The sequence below is a fragment of the Pholcus phalangioides genome, unplaced genomic scaffold (assembly GCF_987345545.1).
Source record: "Pholcus phalangioides strain wild (caught in Gottingen) unplaced genomic scaffold, Ppha-v1.0 ptg000015l_1, whole genome shotgun sequence".
NCBI classification, from domain to species: Eukaryota; Metazoa; Arthropoda; class Arachnida; order Araneae; family Pholcidae; genus Pholcus; species Pholcus phalangioides.
Genome location: NW_028301608.1, coordinates 15,411,188 through 15,425,580, shown reverse-complemented (window position 1 = coordinate 15,425,580; position 14,393 = coordinate 15,411,188). Strand labels below are relative to the sequence as shown.

The window sequence follows — 14,393 nt, the reverse complement described above, 5'->3', positions numbered from 1 at the left end:
TGTCACAGGCCCGCAAGTTATCCCTCCTTTTTACATGTTTTTTCGACTGTCCGAAAATTAATCTGTCATTTCTGTCGGTACACAGTTGTAAAAATGTTGAAGAACATTGATGTACAGGGTGTCCTGTAACTCCTAATGAGGCCTTCATCTCATCAGCCGTCCGTCGTGGAGGTATGATTCCCATGTAAAAAATTCTCAAAAGGCATTCTAAAATTACCCTGTACCTGTTTTAAGAGTGAAAATACAGTGTTTTTTCAACTTTTCAATTGAATCTCCTGAGGCCAACAGGGAAAATTCCATGTTTTTAAAGTACAATATTTACTAAGATATTTGAATTCAAAAATCGGAGGTGAAAGAACAGCAAAAAACTAACGGACACTAAAACTAACTCCTTTCCCTCATTTAGATTGTCCTTTCCCAACTTTTCCCCTATTTGTGAATTTGAATATCTCAGCGAATATTACACTTAGAAACTTGGAATTTTTTCTGTTGGCCTCAGAAGGCAACAACTTCCTAATCAGAAATTAAAGGACCGGGTAGTACACAGGGTGATTCAAAAATGTGGGAAAAACTTCAAAAGAGGTGATAGTACAAACAAACACAAACAATTTTCATGAAAGAAAAAAAAAAGTCTTTTATTCACTATGACGCAGATTTGCATAAGGTTTCTTCTTTTCCCCAAGTTACATTTGCATGCATGTGGTGTTCTTTTTCTCCCGATAAATTTCAACAGGAATGTCGTTTTAACGTTTGCAGAGCGGCCGTTTCGAAACGCGCTAGCGTTTCATGTTAGACCATGTATGCTTGGATGAAAATTGTTTGCATTACCTCTTAAAGTTTATCCCATCGTTTCTGAATCACTCTGAAGAAATTTGGGTTTTTTTTATTTTGTGAGTCATTGCATTTTCTCTGTCTAAACGGGTACAGGGGGATTTTTCAACGCCATTTGAGCATTTTTTAAATTGGAATCGTACCTCTACGAGGGACGGTTGATGAGATGAACGCCGCTTTAACACTTACAGGATACTCTGTACAGACCCTTACTGGAGATCCTGTCATGGACATTCTGGAACGTGATGAAATCCAACTTCGAAAATAAAAATAGGAATTCTCCACATCCATGAACAACTACTGCACTCGTTACTGTCTTCAAGTTTCCACTTTCGAACCGAACAATCCTTCGTACAACTCCAGTACAGACGGTACTAAAGGTATCCATCTTCTACTATTGTTATTACTGATGGATATAACTTGATACCCTTTACGTGATTTCGTGTACATTCACGATGATACGCTGCCGAAAACTGGAACGGTTATATACTTTTACTCGAATTGGGGAAAAAGTTAGGAGAAATGGAAGATATAAGAGAAAACGCGCTTTACGTTGCAATTTCTTTTATTACCGGGGTTATAAAACAATCATTGGTAATATTTTCCAAGAACAATTCACAAGAATTTTATGACGGAATTCATTTATGGAATTCGCTTATTCGTTCGATTGTTCTTTGGATCAATACTAATATTCGAGGAAAAAAGTAGACGCTATTACTATGATGTTTTTTTTTGAAGAGGATTATTGATTGGGGGAAATGATAAATATTTTTACATGATGACTGGGGATGTTGAACTTTTTTTTTTCGAAGGAATGACTTTTGATTGATTTAAAACTAATGGTGGTATGTAAAGTTTCCTACATGAGTTCGTTTCGTAATGGAATGCACAGAATGCTTATAAATAAAGCTGGGATATTTATGACCTAATAATCTTGAAAATATGAAAGCATTTATGATCTAAAAATCTTGAAAATATAAAAGCATTTATGACCTACAAATCTTAAAATATGAAAGCACTTATTGCTTAAAAATCTTAAAATATGCGAGCATCTATGACCTAAAAAATGTTGAAAATATGAGAGCAGTAATGACCTAAAAATCTTGAAAATATTGACCTTATAATTTTCCTGCTATTTCCTCTTATCTTATTAAGTTTAAAAAAATCTTCAATTTTCCTTTTAGTTAAAATCCTCTCACCCACCTTATGAACAATAAGTGTTCTTCAGTACGTTCTAAAATTGCACTTCATTTTATGAGGTGTAGTTTCAAATGTAAAAAAAACTGCTATTGTTTAATTTCTTCTAAGAGAGAGAGAGAAGAAGAAAAAATATTTGAGGAAATTTTGCTTTTTGTGCAAGTGTTTTGAAAACGCGATAAAAATTACTAGATGGAGCAATATTTGAAGAAGGCTTGTCGTAAAGCAGAATCTATATAGTTTCTGCAATCTCGTTGATTGTTTCTCAGGCAGAATTGCAATGCTGCTGCACATGGTTACACTGGATGCTGCTACATTGGTTTAGAGATTGGATTTTGTTAATCTCGCTTGACTAATCAGAAAAAAGGAGACTATATCTTTCCGAAGGGAAAAAAAACTGTTCCGCGAAAACCCATTGTATTTTGAGTAGGGCTGGGAATCGATTAAAATTTTTAACTGATTAATCAAGAAATGTTAATCGATTAATCGACCGATTCATCGGATTTTAATCGAATACAAATGCTATTCATGCATAGCAAACGTTGTGTTGATAACTATATAATATTAATTGAAACTATATAATATTAATTGAAACTATATACCGTATATACTCGTGTATAAGCCAAGTTTTTTTGTAGAAAAATTCGTTCTTCAAGTGGGAGGGGGGGGGGGTCGGCTTATACTGGGGTCAGTTTTTGGTAAGAAAATATCGACCCCCGCAATCAGTAGTCATTTTTGTAGCAGTGTTCGAGAAACCGGCATTATTGGTATGGGATATGTTCAAACCCCCCCCCCCCCCCACAGAACCGATAATGTCAAAGCCGAGGCAAAGAAATCTAAAACATCATTGGCTTTGATACCATGTAAGCTAACGTCGATTGTACAGCCTTTAGATGTGAGCATCAATAAGCCTCTCAAAGACTATTTGAGGGATTTGTGGATCGAATGGATGAGTTCCGATGATAAAGTGGTGCCTTGAAGAAAACTGACATTGGCTTGGTACGCCAATGGGTACATGAGGCGTGGAATTCCTGTTTCCGCCGAAATTATCATCCGATCCTTCAAAAAATGTTGCATCAGCAATGCGATGGACGGAACTGAAGATGATATCTATCCTGTTTGAAAGTGACAATAGCGATGAGACAGCCCAGATGAAGATAAAAACGAAGATGCCGCACCTTATGATGATCTGATGGATTACGATGAGCTTGGAGACAGAAGAAATGATTTAAAAAGTTTGAATCATTTTCTATTGTAAATTTCCACAAGCAAGCTATTCATTTTGCATGAAAATATAAGAATTTTTTTTCTCTGAAATGAACGGATTTTTTGGGGGATCGGCTTATACACGGGTTTTCAATTTATTGCGGTTTTGGTGGTCCTGAAGTGGGGGGGGGGGTCGGCTTATACACGAGTATATACGGTAATATTAATTGAAACTGCATAAAATATATTCTACTCATTTTACGCATCCATCCACTGAATGGATGTAAACAAATAGAGAAATATATTAAGAAATGAAGGCCGCCCGCGGTAGCCATTTTAATATCGTCCCCCTTTACACTCTTTCGCATGAATGTGCGAATTTCTAGAACTTGGAAAACGACTTTTGAATGTTACTCTATGAAAGTTGTTCTCCTAAAATGTTTTGTGAACTGTGTTTCAAAAGGGGGATACGCATTTGCGTTTCTGGCAAAACTTCGCAAGATTCAACCAGCTGACAGACGCAAAAGTGAGCATTTGCACATTCATGTACCTAGCATAAGGGAGACGATATGCTGAACATGCTTGGCATATCCTTGAATTTCTTAACGTGGATCTTGTTTTTTTTAATCAGTACTTTTAGAAATAATCACTAGTTTTCTTTGAATCGACTTGTGTTTACTTATGTCGAAAAATTTGATCAAAATATTGATTCAAATATTTTTAAATACGGTCAGTTATCTGAAATGTTATGTATAGGAACATAATTCAAGACATTCAATCGGTTTAGTCAAATAAATCAAATTGAATTATAAACTTTCAATAAAAATTTTAATCGAATTTTGATCGGATTGATCGAGTCCATTAACTCAACTGAAAGTCTTATCTGCGATTAACAATTTATCGATTAGCCGATCCGATTAGTCGATCTGTCAGACCAGCCCTAATTTTCAGAGTACGTCATTTGGAATGACCGCAAAAACCTCAAATCATAAAAACGAAGCATCATGGTGAATGACGTAAGAGCTTCAAGAAACTGGTAACTTATCTTTCGCATCAAGTAGAGCCGGGGTTCCCAAACTGTACTCCGAGGAGCACCAAGAGCTCTGCCAAAGATTTTTTGATGGCCCGTGAAGAGATCGGAAAATAAAAATAAAAAAATATTTTTTTTCCAAATATTTCGAAACATTTATTCCAGGTTAAAGCTGGGAGCTATCTGTCTTCTTTTGAATCGCGAAAGTAAATGTTTTCAATATGATAACATACATCGGGGCAAACATTGGAAGTCTTGTTTCTGAACTGAACTGCATTTATCCAATCAGCGGGTGAGAAATTTCCGGGGGCCTGCATACCTTCCAGAATTGGGTTCATGCGTTTACGCTTTCGGTACCGCTTTCTTGGACATGCCACGTGAGCATTTTATTATTTTGTTAATATATCTGCAAAATTATTACAATAAAAATAGCTGTTGTTCATTGCATTGAAACCACCATTACAATACCACTGCGATATACGTGTCTCACTGAAAAATACCAAAAAAAAACTAAACTCGCTTCACGGAGGAGACCGAAATTTTTCAATCTAAGGGAAGCTTTAATTTGCATCGTTTTTAAAATACCACAGTGGTTTAAACGCCTCTGGTGGATAAAATTAACAATTATTTTCTTCACTAAAACATCTCTTCTTCATAGACTAAATTAGCGATTCTCAACCGGTGCTCCGCGAAGCGCTTGGTGGTCCGTGTGCACTTCTCAGGGATTCCACGGATACACGAGGGAAATAAAATAAATCAGTAAATTTGATAAATAAATAAAAGAGAAGCCTAAGGGGCTCCACCATAGAAATTATATACAAAAATTTCTCCGCGAATCAATAAAGCTTAAGAACCGCTCGTCTAAATATTCTGAATACAGAATTTTTGAAAATTCTGATGGCTAGATAACTTCCCAGAGGCTCATAAGTGATAGATGAGAGGATTTATTTTATGAGCATGGTGTAAATATATACAGGGTGTCCTGTAAGTGTTTGCATGGCCTTCACCTCATCAACCGTTCGTCATATAGTGATGTGGTTTGAGTTTAAAAAATATCCAAAATGTGTTCAGAAATCACTCTGTACCAGTTTTGAGAGTGAAAATGCAGTGTGTCACAAAATAAAAAAAATCGAAATTTTTATACGGTCTCCCCGTTATCTAACTTCCAATTAGAAAGGTGTTGCCTTCTCTGTCTCGAGGCCAACAACAAATCCGACGTTTTTAACTGCAATATTCACTGAGATATTTGAAATCAAAGAAAGGGTGGGAAAGACCAACATAATGAGTTTGTCCATTGGTTAATGCTGATCCTTCCCCCGTTTTCTCTGACATTTGAGTTCAAATATCTCAGCAAATATGCAATTTAAAAAAAAACATTTTTTTTTTTGGACTCCGAAAAGACCGAGCAACAAATTTCTAATTGGAAATTAAAGAATAGGGGGAATTGTACAAAAATTTAGAATTTTTATTTTGTGACACACTGTATTTTCACAATCTAAACTTGGTTATTTCTGAACACATTTTGAGCATTTTTTAAATTGGAACCGCACCTCTACTACGAATGCTTGATGGGATAAAAGCCGAATTAGGACTTGCCCTGCATACTAAAAATTTAATGGATGTTTATATCTTTTTTATTTCCCACAGTGATGGTTGGTCTGACAGGCACGACGTATCGGAGGAATACGAGCAAGAAGCTCTAGGAGGCATATCCATACGTATCCATTCGTCGTATGACAGCAGTTTCGATCCTTATTATTTTAGACTGCAACCTCATAGCAACACGAGGAACCCGTGGTTTAAGGAATTCTGGGAGAACAGGTTCAACTGCACTCTCGAAAAGGGCCGCAACCGGATGCTGTATGATAAAAGTTGCACTGGTAAATATAACAGTTATATATATACAGTATTTACCAGTTACTATTGTCTTGTCAAATAAAGAATAGATTAGAGTCAAGCACATGCTACCACAAATGCCATTACATGCAAATCACCCAACGATAGCATATATCATATCCAGTTCGTTAAAAGTAAATATTATAAATTACTCATATTTACCTGACATTTTTATGGGCATCTTTTTTCAACCTCAACAAAAAAATTCAAATTAATTCAATGATTAGTTTAAAAAAGTTATAACTTTTTTAAGATAAGATACTTTTATTTATAGTCAGTTAAAACACAGGCACAAAACATTGAGGAGCTAAGCAAGCTTGTAAGCTCACAAAACTAATAGCTGATACATGTTTGTCGGTACAAATAACAACGAAAGAAAAGAAAAAAATTAACATACAGTTGAATCCCGTTATAACGAACTCCAACAGACCGGAGAAATCACTTCGTTATAACGAAATATCGTTGTAAAGGAATTCTAGGTTTTTGTGTCGTTACTATCTAAACTTATCTGGTGGATTAGAAAATTGTTCGTTAAAACGAGATTTTCGCTATAACGGTATTCATTGAAACGGTATTCGACTGTATATATACATAATATATATATATGTATATATATATAATGCTAAGCAATAAGTGGTAATAGGAATGGAGTTGATGGACAAAAAAAATCGGCATTTAGCGGCTTATTCAAGATAAAACATTACAATGCCAAATAGATAATGTGAATTTTCTTGAGTTAACAGCCAAGATTTTGAATTTTTTTAAAAAGATATATATGAAGATCGTTAACTTTCTATATATAACTACCTCTTCTGTGTGATTCGAACAATATACAGGGTGTCCTATAAGTGCTGATGCGGCCTTCAGCTCCTCATCAACCATCCGTCGTAGAGGCATGATTCGAATTTAAAAAATGCTCAAAAGTCGTTCAAACTGGTACTGAAAAGCTGGCACTAACTGAGAGTAAAAATACGGGGAATCAAAAAATAAAAACCACCTAATTTTTATACATTTCCCTTGTCCTCTAACTTCCAATTAAAAAGTTGTTGCTCTGTATCTCCTGAGACCAACAGAAAAGAATTTCATGTTTCCAAGTGCTATATTCACTAAGATATTTGAATTCAAAAATCGGAGAAAAGTTATGAAAGAACAGGAAAAACTAACGGACAGCGCTCCTTTCCCTCATTTATGCTGCCCTTTCATTTTACTTTGGGGCTATGATGTTGTGGACACGGCAGTAGGGGCAAGGTTTTTTTTAATTAAATATACAAAAAAATTTTCGAGTTGTGCAGAACAACCTCATTATCATCAAGGGCCCCATGTACCAGCCTTATAACTATCAAGGGTTCCACCAATTCAGGACTAATGAAAGAAATAATTCAATGAAAGAAATAATTCAATGAAAAAAAATAATCCAATGAAAGAAATAATCCAATGAAAGAAATAATCCAATGAAAAGAAATAATCCAATGAAAGAAATAATTCAATGAAAGAAATAATCCAATGAAAGAAATAACTCAATCAAAATTCAGGATTAATGAAATAAATAATTGTAGAATTATGAAAGGAATAATTGTAGAGTTAATGAGATAAATATTTGTAGAATTAATAAACAAAGTAATTCAATAATTAATAAAAGAAATAAATTTCACAATTTTAATGAAAGAAAAAAAATCTCCAATTTCCACCCTCATCATAATAAGGATAAAATTCTCTAACATTAAATTTAACAAATTCTTCAGAAACTGGGTCAATAAAATCGCTTCGAATTGAAATTTCAGCTATACAGAAGGAAAAAAAGCGAAAACAAAATATGAATTTTTTAAACAACCATAAAAAACAAAACTAATTCATTTTAGCCGCCAAATTACGCCAACCTTGAAACCAAATTAATTAATTTTTTCTTCACCACCAGTATAAATATATTCTTCATAAAAGATAATAAAATGGAAAGAGAAAGAGCAAGCGTCTTCATCTTTTCTTTCAAGCTCTTCAAAAGCAAACAACTTTTTTACGGGACAAATAATAACTTCCGAACACTTATAACTAATTATATTTTAAAATTATTTTAAAAAAAAATATATTTTTATTAAAAACAAACAAAATTCAAAAAATATTTAATTAAATACGAAAAGGAACTCATTTTTTCGATTCTTATTTGTTATATTTCGGTTAAAAATTGAATTTTAATTAATAAAAGTTCTAATTAAGTGAAAAAATAATTCGTTTGAAAAATAATTTCAACGTCGGACTTTCTCCAGAACATTCCACGTCTTACATGATAATTTTTTTTTTCCTTTGTTATAAAAACCTTCCCTGTTATCCCTTATCATAATTTAAGGTCCAAGTAATGGTTTGTGTTCGACTGGAAACCATTTTGATGTCAAACGATGATCATTTTTCAGTATTATAATGTAACGGACGTCATTTTTTTGTTTCCAGATAGTAATAATCCTTCGCCTTTTTGTTTTTTTTCTTATGGTAATTTGTTACTTTTATGGCCTTTTTTTTTGTTTTTGGTAATGTCTCTAATGGCTTAATGATAAGACTAATGATGAGTGTTCGCTAATGACGCAGAGATGAACGCATATAAAAAAAAGAATATGTACCCCTTGTGTTTTTTTATGCCTGTACTTGGACGTGCTTATCCGTCCGGGATAAAAGACGGAGATGGGAGATGCTGCGGTTTTTTCCAGATCCTAATTCTGTTGTAAGGATCACAAAAATGTGACTCTCATTTAAAGTCTAGTCCAATAAATGTCCAGAACATTGGTTAGCGGAAGATGCGGTGTAGCATTTTTTGGTGTTATTAGATTGGGAAAGATTTATCGAGAGAGATATTTTGAGGGTAGAAAATGTATTGAAAATAGAATTAGGACTTGAAACTGGTTATTAGGACGCTCGAAATGCCTTAGCCAATAGCACCGTGTTAAGGAATTCCAGGGCCGGAACATTTTTTCGGGCACTCTCGAGACCGGAAATCAAAAGAAATTTCTGATTATACAAAAATTCTGATTTTTAAAATTTTGTCATTCTAGTTTCACGAGAGCGATAATTGAAGGTTTAATAAGAGAAATAGTTGCAGAATTTACAAAAAAAAATTATGTTAAAATTAATGGAAGAATTGATAAAAATAATAGGTATTAAATAACATAAATAATGGTAAAAATAATATAAATAATGGTAAAAATAATATAAATAATGGTAAAAATAATATAAATAATATAAATAGAGATATTGTAAAAAAATAAGTAAAACTAATGGAAGAAATAAATGAAAATCATGTGAGAAATAAATAGAAATAATGGAAGAATTACGAAATATAAATATAATGGAGGAACCAAATAGAAACAAATAATCGTAAAACTAAATAGAAATAATCAAAGAAATATTATAAAAATAGCGGAAGAATTAAAATGAAAAACTAATACAAAGAACTACATGAAAGGTATGCTTGCAGAATTAATGAGAATAAAGAACTAATTAAACGTAGAATATGAAAAACTATAATTTGATATTGCCAGACTAAAATAATTTTAGAGAAATGATAATAGAAACAGTAACTGAAAACACTGAAAAAATAATTTTACCATAAATAATTAAGCACGGATATAATTAAAGTATAATTTTTATAAGTAATAAAATTCTTCAGTAATTTGGAGTGGGGTCCTGCCTAAAAAACCTGAATTTCAGGTATTTAACCAATCAGCATTTTTACGCTGCGAGCGCTGAAAAAACCTGCTCCTAGGAAAACCCGGTTTAAATGTAAAAAGGTGTCATGTCTCATTTTTTAAAATTTTTATATTTAATATTAATGTGTAATAGAGAAGCCAACTCTTGATTAAATGTATTCCACAGACACTATAATTAAATGTTTTGCTAAAAACGAGAACTATTCGGGAAAACTCGTTTTTTCCCGTCTCCCCTGAAAATTTAAAAAAATGAGACATGACCTTTTTACATTTAGTGATTCAATTTAACAAATGATGTTCCGGTTCCGAGATTATCCCATGAGCTCGAAACTCTTTTTTGGTGAGAACCTTTTTTTTCGCAAACAATTTGGCGGACTCCGATATTTTTTTACACATTTGTCCTGTTTTTTCAATGATACTTATTTCAATTTGTAACAATCACTAAAGTCAAATATAATACACACACACGCACACAGATACGGCGTTTTCATAATAGTATAAATAATTATATCAATAATTATGGCACAAAAATTATAAATATTTGTCCCATACATTTGTCAAGTTTAACGTTTTTTTGCCGCAAAAAATTCAAATTTTCAGAAATTTTAATTACAATATAATTATACGATCGGGTTGTGATTGTGCCTGCTTTTGGTGATGTTTCCTAATGAAAATCGGTGATGTGTCTCGTATTTTATATGGATTATTATTTAGAAGATCCCAGTTTACCGTATTTTTGTCAATGAACTATAGTCATCATCAGATCATTTGAATATTTTTTCCGTGAAATACTGTGCATTTTTGTTATTTGCGTAGGAGCATTTTATATCCACACCCTTCAGCAATTTTAGCAGTAGTTAGCAAATTGCATTTGAAGCAAAAAATTGAAATTTTTGGCAGAATTTAGTGACATCCCGGATTGAAGATCGCAGTTTCCTGCATTTCTCCTCGATGATATATGGTGAACATACATAAACCTAAGGCATAATTTTAATTGAACCCATATGGATATTACTAATATCAACTGCAACGGGTGAATAATTTTATCAAATATACCTGCAGACCACCTATGCCATCGTCCGTGGACCATAGGTTGAGAAACGCTGTTTTACAGAATAGACGACACTGAAATGAGCGGAAGGACAGCTCAGCGAAACAACTGATCAGAATTTTGATTCGGAAATAAATTCGTTACGAAGGTACCTTGTATTTGCAATCGGCAATAAATTCTTTATCGGTCCCTGTCCAATTCGCCCTCGCGTGAATAATATGAGCAGTAGGGAACAAAAGTGATCGGAATTACCGAAGAGCGCACAAAATTCTTGGTAAGATACGTGGGAGATGAAGCACATTTCGTAATAGACTGAATTTCCCGTTCCAATAAGCACTGGTCAAACAATCTACTGGTGCGAGAAATAGGACTGAATTGTCTCTGGTGTGAATGAAATGACTGCGATGGCCGTTCAGCACAACAGTCCCTTAGGTGACAGAGATGGTCGAAAAGGCGTTCGAAATTGGCTATTATAAACTCAAGTTCTCAAATTAGCTTTCGCTTGCGAAGATGGCCGTGGGGCGACAAAAATGGTCCAATAATTATCAGTAATTTCCAACTGTCATATTTTAAGGTGACAATATGACAGTTGGAAATGCTAATATACGTAATTAATATTAATATATCTCTCTTTTGCGGACACCGGTTGGGCAAAAAAAATTCGTCCGTAAAAGAGGGGTGACCGTTAATAAGGAGTTTGTGAAAAGTATTATGTATATATATATAATAAATTTATAATAATACTTTCTGGTGTAAATATTATTATACACCACGAACTTATTATTTGGCTTTAAAAGAGGGCTGGCCGCATATGAGGGTCTCCATTAAAAGCGGTTTTACTGTATTAATATTCCCCCACGCTCACAGATATATAAATAACAAAAAAAGTAATCTACATACACATGGCCGGTCGGCCATGTAAATTAAAATGATAGATTCCCGAATTAGTCTTCCATATGATCGAAAAATATTTCACTGGATTTATCCACTTGAAAATCTTTTAAATACAAATTTATTTATTTGTATAAATAATCTAGAAAGTGATATCATTTTCTAATCGAAATTTTTAAATACGAAAATTCAAAGGGAATGTGGTCAAAAACTTAAAATCTAAAATTAATCAAACCGCTAATTATAATTTGCCGTGGAATAGAAGTCAGCCATTACAATTCACCTCGCTTACAGAGTCGTAGCCGATTTACGGTCGGCAGGAGCGGACGTAGAATAGGATAGCCAGATCATGCGACTGAGAAACCGGAAAAAATCCTGATAATAATCGGGACATAACATAACTTCATTGATGAAAACAGGGACATCTTGAAGGAAAAAAACTTTCTGAAGGCATTATAGTGTTGAATTTGGTAAAGCTAAAATAATGGATAAAATTACCTATCGGCACTAAAAGCCCGGGGCTTGGACGGTTTAGTTCTGTGCTCTCCCAACTTTTTTCTCATTGCAGACCGCTAAAATAAAGTGGGAATTTTCGCGAACCGGGGTAAATGGGAGAAATAATTTGCTAACCATAAATAATAAAAATAATTGTAGGAAATTTTTTAATCTTCTGAATAAAAAATTAGGAGGAAACCACATAACGCTTTTGGCTCTGCTGCCACCTATTGAATAAAACAAAAACTATCTGTTATAATTCGTAAAATATGTTTGATTGCTTCACGCCCACGTGCAAAATGCAAATGAACAACATATGTAAAACAATAATTTTTTCATTATTTTTATGCATCTTACCTGTGCAAATTCTATACGTCAAAATATTGGTTATTGTGTTCACAAAGGTAATTCAGTGACAAACAATAAAATATTTTAACCGATATCTCGGCGCATAAAATTTACACCGGTATGAAGCATAAAAGTACGTATAGCTTATTTCATGCAGCATACCGGATCGAAACCAATTACTAACCTTGCTCGAGAAATTACAACAAATAGTTCAATTTTTATTTGATAGGTGACAGCAGAGGCCGCATAATTTTGTAATGGATGTTTTTAATCTACACAAAGTTGTTTCTCACAAATTAATTTATGTTTTCCAAATTTTGTATTTATACGAAACATGACCCGACTTGAACGATAGGATATTTTAAAAGTTTGTCAGGGTAGGGCAAATGCCCGAAATGGGCAAAAAACAGTCGGGCAACAATGACTTTTGGGCCTGAACATTAACTTTTGGAATGTTCACTTTGGTTACCGTGGTTCCTTAACAATACGTTACAGACATGCATATGCGTTTACATTGGTTTGTCATTTCTTTAATGCTGCCAGTATATGGAGGAAACCCGGGCAGTGTCGGGTAATATAGCCAGTATCTTACATTTGTGTAGAAGTTATTTTTACTAAATTTTTAAGATTTTTGAAGTTCCGATATTTTTGTGTGTAAAGAGGAATGCGCATAAATATTTTCTACAATTTTAGAATCAATCGCAAAATTTTCATCCCTTTCGGACACTTTATACACTGTACAACAGGGTAATATTATATACAATTTTTTTGGGAAAATATATTCTTACGTTTTTATAAGTTACGCTATAAGAAATTCGTTCTCTTCTTACCCGAATACCATCTGGATACATATACTCGTACTATTTCGCTGGAAGCCAGGTTTCCCGTTACCGAGAACAGCCCAGTTGCAGTAATGACTCATGACCCGCACCGGGATGCTAATTATTACGACAGTGAAAGTAGATCAAAATACGTTGGCTACAAATTTGCATCACGGCCGCCAAAGCATTTCTTTGGAATTTCACGCATGTGTGTGTAGGAACATTTGCATCATCGTCGACGGAAGAATAACGGAAACGAAAATGAACTTTTTTTTTATTTATATTGTATATATATTTGCCCGTGTCGGGCATGTTGTCGAAAAAAATGCATGTCCAGCCGAAATTTTTACATGCCCCTGACATGGCGGGTGATAGATTGGTCCAGCCCTGATAGACGATCGTGATCACGTTACAGGGGACGAGCAACTATCATGTAGTTTGTTGTTTTCTAGTAGCGTTTACTACCGATTGAGTTGTGCCGGAAGTGTGTGTATAGTGTTATGAGGTAAGTTTTTTTAGTGCTATCATCTATCTTATAAATTATGAGTAAAGTGAGATGTTTGAATATTTGTGCCGCTTGTAGGACTGTTGCTACTCGTGGCGAGACTTTTTAACGGGGAAAGATCGGTCGCATTCACGCCTTGAAATTGGCAACCACAGAAAGTCAATTTCAGTCGACCACCACTGTGACAGCGGTGGGGTTTGAACCCGGGTCCTCGCAATTCCCAAGCCCTCTGGGTGACCAGCTTATATCCTCTATGGGAACAGAGTAGGGGTCATGGTCGGTTTCGGATCCTCGCAATGCGAGTCCGTCACTCTTACCACTCAACCACCACAGCGACAACGTGTACGCTGTACAAGGTACATGTGCGGTCAAGAAGTAGTAGTATAGGGGCTCGACGACAACCATTCCCTCAGTTGGCCCAGTGTCTTGT

At 34.3% G+C, this 14,393-nt stretch overlaps 1 protein-coding gene across 3 annotated transcripts in view; it reads left to right on the top strand.

The window, feature by feature from the left end:
• The window catches only part of LOC149075525 (metabotropic glutamate receptor 1-like), a 167,166-nt gene that overhangs the window by 116,707 nt on the left and 36,066 nt on the right, over nt 1-14,393 (top strand). For all 3 annotated transcript variants that reach the window (XM_089242901.1, XM_089242899.1, XM_089242900.1), the window contains exon 4: nt 5,912-6,144. In XM_089242901.1, the coding sequence (XP_089099027.1) occupies nt 5,912-6,144 (233 nt within the window). The remainder of the gene's footprint in view (nt 1-5,911; nt 6,145-14,393) is intronic.